The following is a 23292-nucleotide window of genomic DNA, read 5'->3' on the forward strand; positions in this document are numbered from 1 at the left end:
GTACATAAACGTTTTACACGACAAAAGCTTACTGATGATTAATTGCACACATTAGATGTTTTTTTAATAACTTCATAACTGTTAAGCAAATTGATAAACCAGAAAGCAAATGATATATTTGTTAATGTATACATGTTGGAACGTTGTTAGTCGTTGTCATATTCTGTGGTTCATGTGTGCTATCCTAGGTCCATGGCAGTTAAATTTTTGATGAAAGCAGACCACACTTGATGTAAAATCAAGCCTTGATTTTTATTGCACTGTGCAGAGATCCTAAACATTTGTACAGCTTCTTTAAATTTTCTTGTGAAATATTATTATAAATATATAGCATTTTTGTTTGTTGCCAGATTACTTGATGGCCAGTAGTGGTTGTGTGGAATGAAAAACCTGATTTGTGCTCCCTTCTTTTCTCAATGTCTTTTACATGTTCAGACATTCGGATCTTCTCTGACCTTCCTGTCTGGCCTACATAGCAAATGCCACAAAAACAATGAATCTCATGGTTTTTTCATGAGATGATGCGGCAGTTTTGGTGGATGCAGGAATCTTGATATTTTTTGTAAAGGTACAAAAGCCACTTTTATGTTGTACTCACGGAGCAACATAGCCACTTTGTTCATGACATTTTTGATGTACAGCAGCGTAATTGCATTCTTGAAATCTTGTTTAAGTAAGGGAGTTGCAGGAGCTGTATTAAGAATTTCTTCGATTGTCTTGGGTCCAAAACCATTAAGTGCAAGTTGTGTCAGGTAGTGTAATTCTGCATTTCTTGCAATTGGTGTACTAGATATATAGTATGTCCTTTCTCACAAAGTTTTAATTATGCCTATTTTTTTTTTTTTTTGCAATGGATGGTGGTGTGAAGTGGCATTTAAAAATCTTCCCATTGCTGTAATTTAAACTTTTTCAAGGATCCCAAATATCAAATTTTATTGAAATCCATCTGGCCAATGGAAAATTCAGTGAACTATACAGCATGCAATACAATGTGTAAACCAATAATAAAATTAGGGATGCGTAGTTTTATGTGAATTCCATGAATGAAAGTTTGAAATCCATCATACATTAATACTATGTGAGTGGGCTAGGCAAATTCTGCCTCTAGAATCACTATTCTAGAGGTAAAATGTGGAATTTGTCAAGTCATTTCAGACCTCCAATAAATAGGGTAGCAGTCTCATAGTTTATCATACAGTATGGTGCGCTTCAAGAAAAACTATAAGGATGAGTGTTAAGGCACGAACATCTGAAAAAAAAAAAAAAAAAGTAAATAGAATCCAGTATTAGATTACATAACAGAGGTCATTTATTCTTTATTACATATGCAAGTCTGATTTACTCAAGTCAGTATCATGTCTTTTATGAACCAGTAGATTCTGCCCATGAATGTTTTTTGAATGTCGTGTCTTTAAGTATTAAATGGATTTCATTGTATGGACTTGAGTGTTATTAGTAGGTTTCTAATGACTGTAACATTTTTGAGAGAGAGATTCATCTGTTCATACTATGACACTCAAGTACCATACAATGAAATCCATCTAATACTTAAAGACACGACATTCAAAAAACATTCATGGGCAGAATCTACTGGTTCATAAAAGACATGATACTGACTTGAGTAAATCAGACTTGCATATGTAATAAAGAATAAATGACCTCTGTTATGTAATCTAATACTGGATTCTATTTACTTTTTTTTTTCAGATGCTCTTGCCTTAACACTCATCCTTATTGTTATTCTTGAAGCACCACACTGTATGATAAACTAGAAACTATTAAATTCTTTCCTGTAGTAATACTGTAAATTTAATCTGTTATGAATAACCACAGTAGCTTTCAGATGTTACATATATGATGTGTTAAGTATGATGTAACAGAATATGATGAATGGTTTTTTCTTTCTCTCTCTTTAAAATGTAACAGAAAAGTAATGAATTTTCTTACTGAAGTTTCAAGGAAAAATACAAAGCAGTTTGAATAATGTGTATGTGTATGGTGAAATGTAAAGTTTCAGATATGAGGTAAGGTGTTAATGCAATTAAACAATGTAATATTACAATGTGAGGACATAACTGCAGACAACCACAATTTTTTTTTTTTTTTAAAGCATTCATGTGTAGTGACTTCGATGATTTGGTATATGATACATCAGTGCATCAATATATTCATTTCTACTGAAAGCAAAGTGTTAAATGAGCAACTGTTTTTAAAAATCATGGCCAACTTTTGAATTCTGGATGGTGTGAATTTCTTTGAATGATTAATTATGAACAGATGAATCTCTATCAAAAATGTTACAGTCATTAGAAACCTACTATGAAACTCAAGTTATGACAGTGCACTTGTATATGTTTAAACTGTACTGATATTAGAAGAAAGAATCATAAGGGATAACTAGAACAGTGGTGAATAACAAAATCAAAATTTAGAAGAAAACTCTTAAAGAGAAACATCAGCAATGAAATGTTAACTGCACTGAATTTAGTAGTCTTCAATATACCAAGTGATAATAGATTCCAGTAAATGATGGTTATTATCCTTCTCTTATTACTCCACATTTTTTTTTAGACTGCCCATTATTCAGATATATATTCTGCATGGACTAATGACAGTTCTAAATGATTTAACTGCAAAAAAGCAACATCAGATCAGTTCATAGGAGATCCAGTGTGAACAGATTTGTTTTGAATATTTGTGATGAAATGACGATTGCATTTTCATTAAATTTACAAGGTATAAATTCTCAAGAAACTGGCAAAAATATTCTCCATTACAATGATTTCTGATTCCAACTGTAACTGTGACATGGCTGGAATTTCAAATGGAAATCTCGTACAGAGGTAGCAAGAATTTTTTTTTTCTCTAGAAAACTTGAGTTTGCTTCAGTATAGGTATGTAAGCTGTCATGTTTGTAAAAAATTAAAGACAGAAACTTAAACTTAAGTGAAGTAAATTTATAAGCTGTAAATTTTTGCTTAAGTATCAAAGACATCTTCAGTATGATAACAACAATGCAACACAAAATGAAATATAATAAAAGAATTAATTTTAAAAAACATCACAGTCAGTAATTCCCAATTAAAAAAAAAAAAAAATATATATATATATATATTATTATTACGGGCAACTCCAAGGAGTCCATAGACTTATCGAGGGAAGCACTAACATCATGTCAAGAATAACTATTCGACATTCACACAGTATCTATCATACTTTGCCTTGAACTCATTTACAGTCATGGAGCCCACTCTGGCAGCTTATTCCACTCATTCACCACTCTCCAAGTAAAAAACCTAGCTCTAACACTCTTGCCCAGCTTCCATGTATGGCCCCTAGTCCTCTCATCATCAGTCCTATTCTCAAAAATATTTTCTGAATTAATTTTATAGAAATCCTTCAGTAATTTGAATGTCTCAATCATATCACCCCTTTTCTGCCTATCAACCAATTTCTGCAACCCACAAATGTTCAACCTGTTCTCATAAGGTTCATTCCATAGACCTGCTATCATCTTGGTCACTCGTCTCTGGATCCTCTCCACCTCCTTCCCATCCCATCCTGGCGCCCATATCTGGGCACAGTAGTCTACTAATGCCAGAAGTATTAGGAACAAGAAGGAAGAATTTTTGGCCTTGGTTGGCACTTCCAGGCCACAGGTTATTGGCATTAGTGAAACATAGCTGACTTTTATATAAAAGTGCTTTCATAGCGTAACTGGAAGAATGATGGTACACTGTGTCCTTTGATTGGAAAAGGCTGAGTTTTTCTCCCGGGAACTCGGGATTTTCATCCTGCGTACAGGCAAATCGGCCATCAAAACGCAAGCAATTTACAAACAAAAAATTCTGTTGTAGGCAAATGTCTAACAAATTCGCTAACTACTCTTTCTCAATTTCCATGGATGGCCCCTAGTTCTCCCACCACCAGACCTGTTCTGAAAAATTTCCCCTATATTAATCTTGTAAAAACTATTCAGTAATTTGTATGTCTCAATCATATTACCCCTTTTCTGCCTGTCAACCTGTTTTCGTAAGGTTCATTCCACAGATCTACCATCTTAGTCACTTGCTTCTGGATCTTCTCCACCTATTCCTCATCACCAAGCAACCCAGGTGACCAGATCTACACACAGTAGTCAAGATGAGGTCTTATCAAGACTCAATAAAGAGGTATAATAACCTGCTTGTCTCTGCTCGTCAAAGTATTCTTCTGTAACCAAGTAATCTGATGAGCTGCTTTAATCACTTTTGCTATGCGTCCTCTAAACTTTAACTCCCTATCCACTAACTCCCAAAGCTCTGGTTCGTCAATTTCCTTGAGTACAATTCTATCAATATGGTATACAGCTGGTAATCTTTTCACCCCAAAATGCATAACCTTACACTTTGCCACATTAAACTAACATCCAATCTCCTTTGACGGTCTGTCAATCTATCCAAATCATCCTGCAAAAATTTTGACATCCCTATTAACTATTGCTCTACCCAACTTTGCATCATTGGCAAATAACTGAACAGTTCCTCTCAGATCCATTTCTATATCATTAATGTACAAGTTAAATAGTGGTGGCACGAGAACAGAGCCCTGTGGCATGACACTAGTCACAGGCCTTCTTCTGGACTACTACTTACTAACTCCTGAATAAACTACTCTCTGATATCTTTTCCATCAACCATTCTCTCACCCACCTCATCAACCCTATATCCATCCCCCACATGCTGCAGTTTATTGATTAGAATTCCGTGTGGTATGCTGTCAATGGCTTTTGCCGAGTCCAGTAGTATCACTGTAAACCCATCACTTTTATCCAACTCAGCTGTCACTGTATTATAAAACATGAGCAAGTTACTGAGGTATGATCTACCCTTCACAAATCCACAGTGCCCCCCCCCCCAATACAGTATCCCATTTCCATTTATCCATTCCTGTATTTTGCTCTTGACCAACTTCTCCAGTACCTTGACAACTCCTGATATCCTGGTTGGTGATTTGCTACATCAGGCTTTCAGCTTTCTTTATGCAATGGAACTATTCCCCCCCCCCCCTCTCTTTCAACTTCTTGAGACTAACCCAGAGCTGAAACTTAGATTAAACAACGTAGTCAAAGGCACTGATAATTCCCTAGCACCTTCACGTAAAACTCATGCTGGTATACCATTCCAATCCATAGCTGTATTCACATTAAGGTTCTGTAACATGCTATGCACCTCAGCTCCTATATAAGCCTTTCTCTCTCTCGTTCCTGCAATATCACCACCTGGATGATATACTCTTGCAAAGTGTTAATTTAGTAATTCTACTATTTCGACTGATTCAGTTACCTCCCTACCATTGGCATTCATCAAAATCATTCTGCCATAAATATTCTTTCTTTTACTTGCAACATATCGAAAGAACTGTTCGGGATTATCTTTGGCCTGCACTGCTAATTTCCTTTCATTAATTCAAAGAGATAGGTGACTAGCAGACATATGAGCAGTACAAAGCATACATTGGTTATCCTTCTGGCCTGTGCTTTGTACTGATCATGTGTCTGCTAGTACCGTTCTCTTTAAATTCCCTCCATTTTTTTTTTCTTTTTGCAGTTGCATCTTATTGATGATATTCATCAATGAATGGATGGTGGGTAATTAGGTTTCCATTAACTCCCACCTGACTCTAGGTATGCAGTCTGCCATTACTTCCCTTAAACACTGCTTTACCACTTCCCATGCACTATCAACATCCATCCCTTGCAGTTTCACATGCCATGGCACTGATCTAGGCAGCTCTGTAATTCCATATATCCCCATAACCGAAAATTCCACACATTTAGCCACCTCCCAGGTCAAACCATATGATCACTATCACCAATTGGTGGCAACATGATCATACTGGTTATAAACAAATTCTCAGATGCAATTACTAAATTGATCACTCTCAAACCCATTCTACCACATGCTGTCTCAGTTAATTATCCCTTAGTAACTGCGTAAATTTCATTTCCTTCTTTCCATATGTCATCTCCTCCCAATCTATATTGCCATAGTTGAAATCCCGCATAATAATTACCCACCATCCATTCATTGAGCTTATTTGCTGATGCATACTATTCACATCATCTTTTTCATCCCTGGTAGAAAAGATAACGTGGATAGTAAAAGATGATGCTTCCATAAAGAAGCACCCAACTGTATATTTTGTTCAGCTGGCCTCTATCTCTCACCAGATAGCTTTAAACGTGCTATTTTCACTGGCCTGCAGTTGCACTTCTACTCTCTTTGATTGCAGTTCATTGGCTATCATCAACAACACTTTGCCAATCTTTTCTCTCTATCCTCCATGAACACATTATACTTTTCACATTCTATCCCACGAATTATATACCATCTTCTGTCAGCCATGTCTCACTAATGCCAATAACTTTTGGCCAGGATCAACTAACCAATGCCAAAAATTTTTTCTCACCTTTGTTCCGAATACTCCTGGTATTTATTAAAGAGCAGACAGGATACCACAACTGTACCAAATGATTAAGTTTGCATAATTACTAATCTCCTGTCAACAATTTTTCATGTTATCTTAGTATCAAATACCTGTTTAGCTAACCTTTCTTCTCTTATTGTTTAAGTGACCATACTATATGATTTAGCTCCACTTGCACATTCTTGAATGTTAATAATGTCAAGTTTCAGAAAGTTTTTCCACTTATAGACTATGTGTACATAATGGCTGATGACTTCACATTAATTGCTTTAATATCGATAGTGCAAAACACTTCCTTTTGGAAGTGCATTCAATGATCCAGAGTATTTTAATAATGTGATATACTTTTTACTGTTTGTATACGATAAATATATGCCTGCTGCATTAATACAGCTTTTATATCTTCCTGGATCTGGCTTCCATTGATGAGACCTCAATAAAGGTCAAAACTGTTCTGGGTATCCCATAATGCAAAGCACCAAGGCAACTGATATTTCATCACTCTCAAAAAAAACTAGCTTAAGCGTGAAGATACTTCACACATAAACTTTGTTTGCTGACACTTGGATAAAGGATTCAACAAGAACACAATTTCTTGACAAGTATAATTTAATGTCAAGTTTCTTTCAAATACCTTCATTTTTAATGTAATTTCTGCCATTAATGCCATTGGTTACCTAAAATTAGATAAGGCATGTTTACTTACCTAATTTTTCTACATATTTTTAGGCTTGTGTACTGGTTTTAATCAAATATTAGGTTTAATGAATCCTATATTTCATCTCAATCACAGAGCCATCATTAGGGTACAACTTGAAATTGTATATAAGCACACATAAAAACACACAAAACAATAAGCAGAAAAGTTAGAGTAGAAGCCAATGAGGGATGCCCTCTGTGGATGTGGTTGGGTGGAGGCCAAAGAATTAAAGTTTCCCAAGTATTCAAAGTTTAACACAACCAAATTTATTAAGATTAGGTTAGTTTTTTCAATCTGCTGCTGATTCTAAAAAAAGTCTCTCAAGCTTGTATTTGTTGCGGTGACTGTGTGCTAAGTATCCCAGGTATGGTCAGCTAGACTTGACTGACCATAGTTATGGAGGCAGATTTCCTACACTCTCTGTTCCAGGTATTTAAAAGGTTCCTTGTTCAACTTCTTATTAAGGCCAAACTGGGAGATCTGACAACATCTGCCTAGAAGAACACAAGAAATACATCCACTGCCATAACTATGGTCTAGCTGACCATGCCTGGGATACTTTGCATGGTCAAATTGGGAAAAAACTTCACTGCAACAAATACAAACTCAAAAGACTTTTTTTTAGAATAAGCAGCAGATTTGAAAAACCAACTTAATCTTAATAAATTTGGTTGTGCTAAGCTTCCCAAAATTTGGAAAACTAATTCTCAGTCCCCACATTCAACCGACCCATAGAGGGGCACCCCCCCCATAGGACTTTGGGTTTCTACTCTAACTTTTCCAGTTACTGTTGTGTGTGCTTATACAATTTTAAGATTGTACCTTGATGATGTCTGTGTGACAGATGAAGCATAAGATCCATTAAACTTGTGTGTTTAATTATTCTCTGCAGTGTAACCATTCCATTAAACCTAATAATAAGTCAACAGTTTATTTTTAACCTAACTCTCATATCAATAAGTTAAGACTGGTTTGAAAATTGTCTTGTGCTGCTAGTTTAAGTATTTTGGCTCATTTCTTACTTATTCCAGATAAATTTATTCAACTAGCTCAGCACTACACCTACTTTTCTTCTTCTATTATTGATTTCAATATTTAATTTTTTTTCTGCACTAAAAATTGTGCCTAAATAGCTGAAATGTTTTACTTCTTGTCTCAGTTCTCCACTGAGAATGCAATTTAAGTTTTCCATGTTCCTGTCTATTTTCACAGTTTTGGCCTTTTTGTTGCATTAAAGATACCAAGAAATTTGTTCTTGGTATCTTTAATGCAACATTAAAGTTTTCCGAGTATATAATACTTGGTTTCAACAACAATTAAACCGGGTATTATATACTCAGTTTAATCCTTCATTCAAGTGTAAGCAAACAAAGTTTGTGCCTGAAGTATTTTCAGGACTGGGGCAACTCGTGGTAAAGGTAAAATACTCTGGATTCTAATCCAGAGTATTTTAATAAGATGAGACCTCAATAAAGGTCGAAACTGGTCTGGGTAGTTACCCTTCCCATAATGTATAGCATTATACATGTATGCAAGGAATACTTGGATAAAGAATTAAACCAAGTATATAATTTCTTGGTATCTTTAATTTATAGTATAACCAAGTGAAAAAACTTTCAACAGCCTTTTTGTTGCCTTTTCATGCTAAAAGTAATAACAAATTTTAACATGAAAAGGCAACTTTTCATGCTAAAATTTAGTTTCAATTTAGTTAAAGAATACTGGATATTTGCACTAGATTTTTTTAGGATTTTTAGAAAGATCTGCATAAAGAACCAAGTTTGGTATCTCTGTTTATGATAGAAGGTTTAAAGTCACTATCTTTAATAATGTGATCTACATAGATGGTGAATAAGACTGGAGTTAGTGTGTGACCTTGTCTTAAGCCTGATTCTATATCAAACGTTCTTCTTACCCCCCCCCCTCCTTCAATTCTAAACAGGCTCTGTATAATATTCCATTTATCCATACAACTGCAGAGTTTCAAAAAAACTCTCTCCTGGCACTTTTCTCATGCTTTTTCTGGATCGACAAAACTCAAGTAGCAATCCTAGATTTCCATGATTTCTTGATTATTTCCAGCATCTGAAAGCTCTGGAATTTGACCTTTTAACCAGGCATTCTGTATGTAGCCATTGTAAAACTTAAATTTCAATATTAGAACATTTCTGTTCAAATATCATCTACTCCAGACTTTCCATATGCTTTTCTGAATTTTAGGATTCTGATGGCCTTTTCTACCTCAAAGATTAATACTCTTGATTACATTATTCACTCTTGAATACTTCTCAAAAGTTTTATCACTCTTCTCATTTAATAATCTTTCAAATTTTTCACATATCTAGAACATCTTTTTAATATAGTTGTTAAAAATAAAGCCTACAGACAAGAAAAACAAAGTAAGCTTTTCAGTAGCATAGATGCAACCTAATAAATTCTGCTGCTAAGAATTTTTATATGCTAAAATAATGACGTTTATTTATACAGAGTTATATTTTCAATAATCCCAAAACTAAAAACACCAGATTATCAATACCATCATGGTCACTATAACAAATTTAGTAATTAAAAAAAAAAAAAGTCCTGTTTAAAGCCTCACAGCAACAATGTTATTATAAAACTATTTCTTGGGTCTCCATGTGTTAATTATAGCAAGAGAGTGATTGTGCTACACTTACATGATATTTCAGAATATCAATATTAAAATATGAAGCATTTGGAGTCTGTTCATGCTGTTTTCTTAGCAATCCAGTTAGAGCTGGCATATTGAATTCATACACATACTGTTCTGTTGTACTTTGGCTGACATCCCTAAGAGAAAAAAAAAAAGGAAAAAAAAAAAAGAATTTTTATACCACTGTTAATCTTAGCAAATTTTTGAAAAATAAACATTAATAGCTTAAATATAAGCTTTCCAGTTTTATGCAAAACACATCAATCACTAAAGTGCTAAACATTTAAGTCCATATGGAGGCCCTTTGCTAACCAATTATTTAATTGAATTTAAACCTTTAGTTTCAAGTATATTACACCACACTTCATCAGGAAAGTGAAATAAAAGAGCACTAGGCAGGAGAGTGAAGAGCACAATGACTGAGTTAAACAATAAGCAATTTAATGAAATAGTTATATAGAATATTTGAAAGAAAAAAAAAGACCAATGTTGATGTACATGTACGATTGATGTTATATTATAATGATTAGCAATGTGAAAAGGGCATCTGAAATCTGTGCATCAGGTTTTTTGAAGAAAGATGGCTAAACATGATGTAGGATCATACCTTGCTTCTTGTTGTACTAATGTGTGTTTTTTTTTTAACATTTCTGATGACTTCTGGATTGCTGTGAAAGAAATTGTAGTAAATGTAGGTCATTTTTGTATGCTGCAAGTCCTGATTTGCATTTTCTCTACATCCTTTATACCAACATGGTTACCTTTCTTGATCTCTCCATCTGTCCTACAAAGCAAATAAATAAGTAATATTGTAATAAAGTTGCTTTCTCCCACTAAACAAGATCTCAAGAAGACCTTAAATCTTGTTCAGTGGGGAGAAAGCAACTTACTATTCCTTAGTGATATGCTTGTCTTGTCCATCACAAACCATATGTAAGAGAACAATATACCATTCCACTACATTCTTGTTTTCTTTCTGTCCATCTGTTCGTCATGGAGGCTCATTTATAATGTTCTCAACCATTTTTTGGAAGGATTAGACTGAGGTAATTTAGTTATTGGCTCATCTTCTCCATACTGCTGGAAATGTTATATGCACTGTCTCAAAGAGTTTTCATAATACCAAGTTTTTATGACTTGCAGTAGTGGGACTTTGCATGATTTCAGTGTGCACTGCTTTTTTATGGACTATACAGCTAAGTTTATTTTGTTTGGAATGGAGGGTTTAAACGTTTAAAACATTTAAAATCCAGTCAATGTTTAAAACAGACAGGAATATGTTATTAACTTAATAGTGGACATAATGCAGAGATGAATGCTGTCAAGATGAACAGTAGTCATGTAGTTGTTTTGCAGAGCTGAGCTATGTGGTGAACACATCATCCACATATTATAGCAAAAGTTAAGGTCATAATTTTACTAGTAAACAGAAGTCACTCTCTTCAAGGAGTGTGTAAGTGCTACCAGGTTTCAGTTATTCCAAATCTGACAAACTTGCTCTCTATTCAGCATTAGTGACCTCCTTACCTACTGAACTGAAGAGATGACATACTCTCTTCAAAGAAAACTTATAATTTCCAAAGCCAGTAAGGGAAGATTAAAGAAAAAATTCAATAACGTATTAGATGAAAATGAACAGTATGTAAAGCACTCACCCTACAACATGATTGTGATCAACACATCTTCATGTGTGCTCAGAAATACTGAACTTAATATCTTGTAAAAAGGAACTTTGCCTTATCACTGTCTAATATACATGTTGACAACACTGCAGGTGTCCACACAGACTGCCATACTTCTTTAAGCCAAACAGCCATGAACAAATATCCCCAATGTGGAACTGTTGATTGTCCAAAAAAAAATACAATACAACATGAATGCTAAACTATTAAAAGTGGACAAAGATAACATCATGGTAGCCATATATACAGAGGAATATTTGAAAAATGCAAAACTTACTTGATGCCAACACCTACAAACTATTTGACTGTGACCCCACTTGGCATGCTCACAGTACAACCAACAATTTAAATGGAGATCTTATTAACTGCCAAGAAAATACAAAGAAACGTCTCACACCTAGACATCATTTAGTTCCCAGAATTTATGGAGCTCCTAAGATATCCAAGGAAAACATACTATTATGACCATACTGGATGCTAGAGGTTCAACTATATCAGAAACAAAGCACACTTCACTGAAAAATACAAAGGATTCTCTTTACTAATGCACCTTGAACAGAAATCACAAACCAACAATGAGAATTATTTCCATCAGACATTGTGAAGTTGTATTAACATTATGTCAACATTCTTCCAATTCCAGGATAAATTCTATAAATTAAGGATGCAAAGAAATTATATTCTTGGTTTCATCCTTTATCCAAGTGTAAGCAAACAAAGTTTGTGTGTGAAGTAACTTCACATCAGTTGTCTTAATATCCTATAATGCAACACATATCCTTACATGTATAATGATATGAATTATGGGAAGGGCCACTACCCAGACTGGTTTCAACTTTTATTGGGGTGAAAAAGTAAAGGGGTGCTCATCATAGGCCTAGAGTAGTAAGTATAGGGGTGAAAGAGAGCCTGATAGTATTAGGAGAAAGAAAAGACAGATAGATGGTATGAGAGACAGAGAAAAGGCCTCAGCTCTTTTATATCATCATATATCCAAAGGCTATCAGTTTTTCTTTTTCACCAATCGCATGCAGATGAACAACCAAAGACCAATTGAAAGTAAAGCACAAAGATGACTGATACCCAGGTGGTTAGCCTTCTTTGTCTGAGATTGCTCTCCAGTCATCCCTGCAATTGACCATAGGTCACATTGAATTAAGAGGATGGAACCATTTAAAAAACCTCTTACAGCAAAAATAGATAGAATTATCTCTCCCTGGTGAATATTGCATCATGTGGGTGGTCTACATCACCTAGCCAAAAATTTGATATCTCCTAGAATGCTTATTTCTAAATACAAAAATCATCTGACTGAACAATAAAATTTCCACAATACAATATAATAATGCATTTGGATGTCATATTGCTAGTTTTCAAATTCATATTTCTTTCTAATCTTTCACAAATGGTATTTTAATTAATCATAAAAATCAAAATTCTCTTCCCATTGCTGACAGGTGGTGGGCACTGCATAAAAATAACCTGTTCTAAGTAATGAAATGCCCAACACATTACATAAACTGTTCCAAATATACAGAGCAAGAGGACAGCAGCAGAATGTATATTCTACTGTTTCTAATCAGTAACAGATGTCACAGATTGGATCTCTGATGTTCAAGTACCTCCATTTGATGGTATTGACTGGAAGGCAACCATATGCAATTCTCCAAGCAAAAGCCCTCCTGTTAGGGTATCCTTGGAACTTCAAATAAGTTATGAAACAAAGTGTAGTTGTCAGTACTCAAATATGGAAGTTTGTGGCAAACAAAAAAAAAAAAAAAAAAACAAGATTAAAAATGTCTTTATACCAAATTTTACCTTTTTTAATGGAAAGAATGTTGTACAAGTCTTAGAATTAAGCACATAATATTATAGTATCCAGGAACAACCTCAGCTTTTGGAACTAATCATTTACCCCATACAGGGGAAGATGAAAACCCAGGTAGTACTGGAGAAGGTCTGCACATGTGTGATTGGTCTGCAATATTTTACATATTTTACAGATTTTTGAAGCTGTATTGCTTAAATAGCAGAATTTTAAGACTGGAAGCCTAAATCCTCCATGCTTCTTTGATAGTTGAAGAAATTCCTTTTTAACTTCTTGGTATAGACCGAACCAAAAAAACTGCACAGTCTTACTACATAATTGCTTTTCTTCAAGCTTCTGTGATGTCTGCAATATTTATGATGTACGACTGAGCAAGGAAGATTATGGTTTTGAGTACTATGGCTTTAGAAGAAAAGGAAAGTGGCCTAATTTTCCAGTCTTTTAAGGTTTTAATGTTCATTCATGTATATAAGTTCTTGAACTGATAATATTGGGTATGGGGAGAAGGGAATTAGAAGTATAATGAAGGGTTCTCTCTCTTTCTTAGGGGTTAGTTCAAATGAAATGACTCCAAGATCCCACTTTCCAAAAACTTTTAATTTTGTCTTATCTGCATTAATAGTTAATCAACTGCTTTTACTGAATTTTTCCAAAATACCAAAAAATATATATATGGAATCATTATTCTTTAAAGTGCCCACTACATCATTGGCATATGCTAATACCTTATTTTCCTTCATAGTCGAAGGAACTGTTATTCCTCTCTCTCTCTCACACACACATACACACACACACATACACACACACACACACACACAGTGTGTTATCGACTTCCTGTAAGAAAGGTTCAAGAACCAAGGCAAAGAGCTATGGACCAAGAAGGCAACCTTGTTGGACTCTTTTTTGAATTTTGACTGGGTCTGACAGGACCCATTAACTAGGAAGCGGGTAGTTAAATTGGCATACACTCCTTTAATAATGGATAGCAACTTTTTACTATATCAATTTGCTCAAGGATGTGGAATAGAAACGGATGCCAGAGACATTATCAAACGCTTGAGTAAGGTCTACTGATAGCACCATTAGCTGCTTTTTTTCTATTTTCTTTGAACCTGTTATTGATAATGCGGTAAAAATTTTATAGTCAGTATTAGATAGAGAAATAGGTCTCCAGCTGCTGATTAAGGTGTGATCTCTATTAGGTTTTAGAATGAGGATGGTATGGTTTGCTATAAATTCACTTGGTATGTGTCCTGACGAGAGAAAGGAATTAAACAGTACAACTGGAATGGGAAAAATAAAATACCAAGCCTCATAGTAAAGTTCCATACCTAGACCACCACATTTTGGAGATTTTCTGGTCTGGCATTCTTTATAGGCTGTGGTAACTTCATATGCTGTAATTGGTCTGTCAAACCTGTCTTGGATACATGAACAGGAAAGCCATTAACGTTCTAAGATTTATAATTTCCAACAGTACTACTGTCTTCAAACAGAATTTTTACTAAAATTCTGTTTGAAGTTTTAGTTTTTTTACTAAAATAAAGAGCCAAAAGGCTTCACTTCATCAATACAAAATTATACAAATTAAGTGGATATTAAATCCCACATTATTTCAAAGCCAAATACAGAAACTATAAAAGTTTCTTGCGAAATTTGACCAGAAAGCTTAACTGGAATACTCTCACCGCCATACTACGAGTTGTTCTAGCCGAACTTTATAGGTGACATGAATGCTATATATGGATGCTAGTGTTCACGTCACCTATAAGGTTCAGCTAGGGCAATACATAGTATGGCGGGTAGCGTATTCCAGTTAACACGTTCGCTGCCAACTACGAGTATACTCATAGTGGGTAAACCTGCTTCACAAGCCAGCTACGAGTATACTCGTATGACGCTTAACGCCGGGAACGAGATTATTGTATTGACCTTGAAGAAGTGAAAATGCTTGGCTTGTGGGGCTAGCATCAAAACTGTGTATTCTCATAGACCGTATATGCTCTGTACAAGCCACGTTCGCTGCCACGCTACTTTGGCAAGGTCTGTTCCCCTACGCCGAGCAGTTTTACTTCTTCAAGGTCAGTATGATAATCTCGTTACCGGAGGTAAACGTCCTACGAGTATATCATACTGACCTTGAAGTAAAACTGCTCGGCGTAGGGGAACAGACCTTGCCAAAGTAGCGTGGCAGCAAACGTGTTAAGCTCTGGTCAAATTTCACATGAAACTTTTATAGGTTCTGTATTCGGCTTTGAAATAATGTTAGATTTAATATCCACTTAATTTGTACAGGTTTTTATAGTGTTTTTGAAAGGAGTCAAGGATATCTTGAGTGGTGGACATGTCTTCACCATCAAAGCAGATTTGAGTGATCATATTCATCTAGCATCTGGTTGAAAAGATCAATGGAAAATTTGGTGGAAGTCTCCATGGTCTAGAACTGATCTCTATTTGTTCCATGCAGCAGAATTTAAGTAGAACTGGATTATGATCTGACATGTTGATGTCAAGATGTTCTATCGGAATTATACTATTTATAAGGGAAGAAGAGATATAAATTTGATCATGACAGGTACCAATACCTTGATTCATGTATATATATAAGCCTGGAGATTAGGATTGTGAATGTTCCATATGCCTATTAGTTAAGCATTATCGAGACATGTTTTTATTGTGCATGTCCCACTTTTCTACTCCTGGGGTATCCTCCTATTTTGTCTAATGTGGGGTTTTCAATACAATCTATAGTTGTTATGATGTAGTTGACACTGTATAAGCACGTGTCTAATTCCTGGAAGAATTAACTGTTCCATTGGATGGAGCATAAACATTTATAAACCTCATTACACAGCCATAGTATTTCCAGTCAGTCTACTGTCAAGATTCTCCCTTCTGCACCCCTTTGGATACTACAGAATGACCCAAGAAGGGGAGGGGGGGGACAAGAATAAGAACTCCTACTAGAGCCCTGTTAAAAACTTCCAAAGCTCCAATAGGAAGTGGATATCTATCTGTTGAAGTTTTTATATCTTTATATCTGCAGAAGTATGTCATCATCATCATCAAATTCCTGACATGTACTGTCAAGGGATGTACAGGATATGATAGTACTAATTGAGAAATTTACATCATTGCTAACATCCTGTCTACAATTTTCCTCCAAATCAATCTGTTACCTATCAATACCCCAATATTGTCAGATCTTATATTTCTACCTTCTAAGGAGCTTTTTACCATATTAATCCACCTTTATCTTGGTCTTCTTCCTGCCAAACACTTGGCAGAGAACACTAGTTTTGCTAATCTTTCCTCTCCCGTTCTGTTTAAGTGACCATACTGCTCGAGATTAGTACTGCAAACACATTCCTGGATGCTAAGCATGCAAGTTCTTTCTTCATATTCTCGTTTTTAATATGGTATTGCCATTGATGCCATCCATTCACACATCTAATTTTTCTCAGGACTCTCATATCTGCAGTCTCTATTCTTTTGTCAAGTGTTTTACTTCTAACCCAGCTCTCAGATCCATACGTTAAAATTGGTTTGAACACTGTCTTGTATAAAGCTAATTTAGTGTTTTGACTAATTTCTCTCTTATTCCATATAAATTTATTCAGTTGACTTCCTACCATATCAGTTTTGTTGGTTCTGTTGTCTATTTCCATATTTAATTTACCATCTTCATTAAAAATCGTGCCTAAGTAGCTGAAATGTTTTACTTGCATAGGTTCTCCTTTCAACAATGCAGTCAATATTTTCAAATGCTTCTGCTATTTTCACTGTCTTTGTCTTGTTATTTCAGACCTTCACACCACATCTATTACAACAGGTATTCAATTTAACCAGAGAATCTTGCAGTCTTGTAGCGGATTTATTTAGAAGTATAACTTCATCCACATAAAGCAAAGAGCTGACATTAACATCTCCAATTTTGATATAAGGTTTAATACCACTTTCCTTCATAATCTGATCCATATAGATAATGAATAACAGAGGAGATAATGTACATCCTTGTCTGACACCTGATTTAACATTAAAACATCTTCCTGTATTTCCTTCAATTCTAACTGCTGAGTTACAACTCAAATAAAGACTAAGTATTGCTTGACATAATGTCCCACTGACACCACATAACTGTAGTGATTTGAATAGCTCATCTCTTGGCACCTTGTCATATGCTTTTCCCAGATATACAAAACTTAAATACAGATCTTCGTTATATTCCCAAGAGTTCTCAACTATTTGTTGTAAAGTGAAAATCTGATCCTGAAAGCCTACATTTGACCTGAATCCAACTTGTTCTTCAACAAGCTTCTCTTCTACAATCCTTACTCCAGTATACTGGCATAAATCTTAACAGGAACATTCAGTAGAGAAATACCTCTGCAATTTTCACATTCAGTTTTACTTACCTTTTTATATATGGGTACAATGAAAGCTCTACTCCAATCATCTGGAATTCTTCCCTGTGTCCAGGCCTTCTGAACTATGCAGGCACTGTAAGACTTTTATACATCCATACTTGAACATTTCTGATCGAATATCATCTACTCCAGCCTGCCTTTCCACATTTCAGGCTTTTGATGGCTTTTTCTACTTCAAGTATGGATAATATTCCTGATTGCATGCCTGGTCAGTATTTTTTCCCACTGTGCTGTCACTGATTTTTTTATTTGGCAATTTTTTGAAGTAATTACTCCATACTTCAAGGGTATCTTTTCTCCAGTTTTCATGTCACCTTTATCATCTCTAATCCCTTTTACAGCATCCCTCCATTTCTAAGCTTCTTCAACAACCTCCAGAATATCTTACCACCTTCTTGATATTTATTTTCTATGTTCTTGCCAAAGTCCACCCATGCCTTTTGTTTAGCTAGTTTTACACAATGTTTAGCTTTCTTACATTTGCCTCTATATTCTCTAAGAGCACAAGCTGACTTATTTGCCAGGAACTTTGGATATACTTTCTTCTTTTCCTTCACTGCTTCTTTAACTTCCTTTGTCCACCATGGAGTTCTGATTTTTCTATTCTTGCAGAGAACCTCACCACATGCCTCTGGCCGAATCAATGTTTTCTTCAGGGGTTGCCACTGATTGGTTCCTGTTCACAAACTTTCATTTTTTCTTGAATAATGTTTGTGTACAAGAATACTGATCGGAGCAAGCTCCGATCAGTATTCTTGATATTTGCCCATAATGTGAACTTAGCTCCTAGGAACTGTATTTTTGTTCACATTATGAGAGAAGGTCACTACCCAGACCGGTTTCGAACTTTATTGAGGTCTTATATTAACTAGGTCTGGCTACTCACTGATGAGACCTCAATAAAGGTCGAAACCGGTCTGGGTAGTGACCTTCTCTCATAATGTGAACAAAAATACAGTTCCTAGGAGCTAAGTTCACATTATGGGCAAATATCAAGAATACTGATCGGAGCTTGCTCCACTTCTACCACGAGTTGCCCCAGCTTGCACTACCCTTTGGGATCAGTGCTGCAGTATCCAGGTATTTGCTTACGCTTGGAATCGCCGAACTTTATATATATAGTTTCTACTATATTCGGCATGAAACTCTTTGAGTTTCTTATTCGGCTAAGAAACTATATGGGATGTAATATCCCTTAACTTAAACTTTATTACATGTTATTCTTTTCAATATGAAATTCAATTTTATCCTGCCTAAATAGTGATCACTTCCAATTTGAATTCATCTATACACTTCAGTGTCCTGCACCAGTGGAAAAGCATCACTATCAAACAATAACAGTCAATGAGACTTTTCGTATTCCTTGCCTCTTCTCTCCATGTGAATTTGTGCACATTGTTATGTTGGAACATTGTGTTTGTAATAACCAGTCCATGTCCTGAGCAAAAATCCAACAGGTATTTGCCATTATTATTAGCTTTCCTCTTTTCTCCAAATTTTCCCAAAATATTTTTGTATGTCTGACAATCATTTCCTACTTTGCTATTTAGATCCCCAACAAGGACCAACTTTTCCTTTTTCATTGTGTCAGCTGCTTTATCTAAAGCCTCAAAAAATTCCCCCACTTCTACCTTAGTAGAACTTCTGTGGGACAATAGGCACAAATAAGTCTCATTGTCCAGTTCCCCATTCTAATATTTGCCCAGATCACTCTACTTTAAATTGTCTGCCATTCAAAATTAGCCTTGTATTTAATGGTGAATACTATGGCTACTCCTTTTCCTTGACTGTCATTGCCTGAATATAACATTTTGTATTTAAAAGACACATTTCGGTGATTACACCACATTTTTTTATTATTCAGTTCTATAAAACACTGAAATAATAGTTCCCGACAAGTTTCGTAAATCGTAGGATTTACATCTTCAGGGGTAAATTACAACGGGGGACTTTGTTTAACTGGGCAATACCCCAGCAAGCAGAAGTATGTTTCTTGTTTAATTTGCCTGTGGAATCCTCAAACATTTAATGAGGCAACAGAAAGGAGATGCTATGATTAGTGAAGTGTCACTGGTAAGTCTTTAACTTCTAGATTTTGGAAGAACCTGATGGTCTTCAATCTGTGAAGGAGCAATTGCAGCCTGCTTCTTGTAAACTGTTTTCCAGATTTTTACAGTTGCTTTCCATTATTTCAATTTCATGCCTATCATTCTTGATTTAGAGGCAAGTCATTTTTTTCCCCCCATGTAGATAATAATCATACTGAGAAAACTTTGAATCAGTAAACTGTATTATTTTTTCTTTAATTGTATCTCTCACTTTTTCTTTATTAGCATAAGATGGTTCTTCATAGTGCATGAACTCTTCTGAGCCTGAAGAGTCTTCATTTGATGATTTGCAATCTTCTCAATCATTACACTTTTTATTACTTCTTTTTCCTTTAGTTCCTTTTTTAACTTTTTTTTGTTTATCCTCAATATTTTTTATTAATTCATCTTTCTTTTTTGATGATCTTGTCTGCATATTAAGTTCTTTCAGTTGTTTTACTTGCTTTTCTGTTACTTCTCCAATTTCTCCTTGTTGAACAGTTTCATGTGTCTGGTTCTGCATTTCATCTTGTATCTGTTCAGTTGTTATACTAGGTTCATTTATTGGAAATTTCAATTGATGTTGTTCCATGAGGTCTCATCAGTGGTAGCCAGAAGTGATACCAAGGTTGAAGTAATGCAGAAGCCATATTTCCTTATACAAGTAAGAACTCTGAACTCTGAACAGTCAGAACTCTGGATTAGAGCAAAAAGGTGTCGCACTTTATTACTAAACTCTGGATTAGAGATATATGTTGAAACTTTTTCCACTTGGTTATACTATAAATTAAAGGTGCCAAGAAATTATATTCTTGGTTTCATCCTTTATCTAAGTGTTTGTAATGAACCAGCTTCTCTCTTTATACAGATCTTTCAACTTTTTATCTTTTGAGGAAAACCTGTTCCTTTCACCATTCCATCATATTCCGTTTTACTGTTTATTTGAATTTTAACCACATATCCCAATTCCAGGTAACATTATTTCAACTTGGAGAGAGGATCTGGAATTTGAATGAAAAGATAAACAGAAAATTGGTGGAAGTTTCCATGGTTCAGAACTGATCCCTATGTGTTCACAATGCAGTGGAACTTAAGTAGAGCTGGATTATGATCTGACATTTTGATGTCAAGATGTTTTATATGAATTATCCTATTTATAAGGGAAGAAGAGATATAAATTTGATCATGCAGTCTCATCAGTGAGAGTCAGACCCTGAAGTGATACCAAGGTTGAAGTAATGCAGAAGCCATATTTCCTTATACAAGAAGCGAAAAGGTGTCACACTTTATTACTAAACTCTGGATTAGAGACAGATGTTGAAACTTTTCCCACTTGGTCATGCTATAAATTAAAGATCCCAAGAAATTATAATCTTGGTTTCATCCTTTATCCAAATATGGAAATAATTTGAATGTGAAATAATTTCACATCAATTGCCATTATGGGATACTATCCCATAATGCAATGCACATATCACCACCACTACCCACACCCAGAATTAATACGGAGGTTGAAGTAATGCAGAAGTCATATTTCCATACACAAGTAGTCAAAAGGTGTCACACCTTATGACTTCTTATATAAAGGAAATAAATGTTGAAACAGGTCTGGGATACTAAGGCAGTTAATGTGAAATCATTAGCCTCTATATAGAAGTAGTTCAGTCATGAAGTTACTTCATGCACAACATTTGTTTGCTTACACTTGGATAAAGAATGAAACCAAGAATATAATTTCTTGGCATCTTTAATTTCAAGATCTAGCAATAAGCTTGCAGCTTTCTGTTCTTTTAGCTAACCTCTTCATGAAATCATTTTAAAAACATTCTGGAGAATTAAGAATTATGACCCAAGTGGATGATGTGTTAATCATATATATCAGCTCTGCAAAAAAAAAAAAAAAAAAAAAAAAAAAAAAAAAAAAAAAAAAAGTTAACATAATCTGTTGTTTATCTTAACAACATTCATCTGCATGTTAAGTTCACTTCTGAATTAGAAAACAACACATCTATGCCTTTTTTAAACACCTGCCTAGGAGTCTCCAAACAAAATTAACAGCTATTCAGTCCAAAAGAACCTCCGCTCCACCAGATGATATCTTCATACAAATTCCCACCACCATCCATCATAAAAAAATTGGTATTATAAAAACCCTTTCAGATGGCATATAACATTTTCAACAGTATGGAAATGTTATATATCCTCTCAAATTCCTCAGTCTAATCCTTTCAAGAAATAATTTAAAAATATGGTTGAGCCATTCCAAAGGAGTCTCCTTGACAAACAGAAAAAATAAGAACACAGAGAAGTTGTATTGCTACATATAATTTGTTGCGGAAAGGATAGCAAACATATTGCATCAACAAGGAATAAAAGTTGCCTTCTCTCTGCTAAAAGAGATCTCAAATCTCTTTAGACTCCCAAAACCTTCCAATCACTGGCCATTCCAAAAAAAAAACTGCAATATACAAGACCACTTGTTCATGTGGGATTTGCTATATGGGACAGTAGGCAAGTCAGCAGAGTTACACATGTCGAAGCCTATCCATGGTATGAATGTACTACAGGTTTATGTACGAGAGACGTTCAGAAAGTAAGTTCCGATGGGCTGTCAGAGAAACAAAAAATATACTTACAAAAAAAAAAAACCTTTATTGGAAATTAAAGTAGACATCTTTCACTACTTTTCTACATAATTTCTGCCATTGTTCAAGCACTTATCATAACAGGGTACTAAGAGTAGTATACCTTCATCGTAGAAGGTTGCTGCCTGTGACGCAAACCACGTATTAACTGCTTCTTTGACCTCATCATTTTTGAAACCGCCGGCCACCAAGGAAAGATTTCAGATGTTTGAATAGGTGAAAATCCCTTAGTGCGAGGTCAGGACTATATGGGGATGATGGAATTGTTCCCAGCTGAATAATGGTGGCAAGAAGTTTTGTGTTACACCTCAATGAGTTCACTTATTGCATGTTCTCCATAAACCTCAATAATTTGCCGATGAATTTCAGCTGCTTTAATGTTCCTTGCATTCAAGAAATGGATAACTGACCTAATTTCACATGCAGTGGGCAATTTGATTTTCTTAGCCATTATAAAAACACACCAAGAAGCGTACACACTGTGAGAATGTCTGAAAATGACACCAACAGCTTACTAAGGAATCAACAAACTCAGAACACATGCACACCATTGTGATCGCAACATTGCAGTCCAAGCACTCAAAGGGATCTTGGAGTTTTCATAGACAAGAAGTTCAAGGGTCACATAGCAAAAATTGTAAATACAGCTTAGAGAATAATGGCAATGCTGAAATCAATTTTGCTCTTTACAAGATCTTGATAAGATCTCACTTGGACAATTGCTTGCGGTTCTGGTCTTCTAGTTTCCATGGTGATTGTGATACAGTGGAGTCCAAAGGAG

At 35.1% G+C, this 23292-nt stretch overlaps 1 protein-coding gene across 3 annotated transcripts in view; it reads right to left on the reverse strand.

The window, feature by feature from the left end:
- LOC150108520 (F-BAR domain only protein 2) overlaps positions 1–23292 on the reverse strand; it is a 521764-nt gene that overhangs the window by 40707 nt on the left and 457765 nt on the right. For all 3 annotated transcript variants that reach the window (XM_090390828.1, XM_090390826.1, XM_090390825.1), the window contains one exon: positions 9847–9979. In XM_090390828.1, the coding sequence (XP_090246954.1) occupies positions 9847–9979 (133 nt within the window). The remainder of the gene's footprint in view (positions 1–9846; positions 9980–23292) is intronic.

The sequence above is a fragment of the Typopeltis vanoorti genome, chromosome 3 (genome assembly GCF_054136105.1).
Source record: "Typopeltis vanoorti isolate ZY-2024b chromosome 3, IOZ_Tvanoo_1.0, whole genome shotgun sequence".
NCBI classification, from domain to species: Eukaryota; Metazoa; Arthropoda; class Arachnida; order Uropygi; family Thelyphonidae; genus Typopeltis; species Typopeltis vanoorti.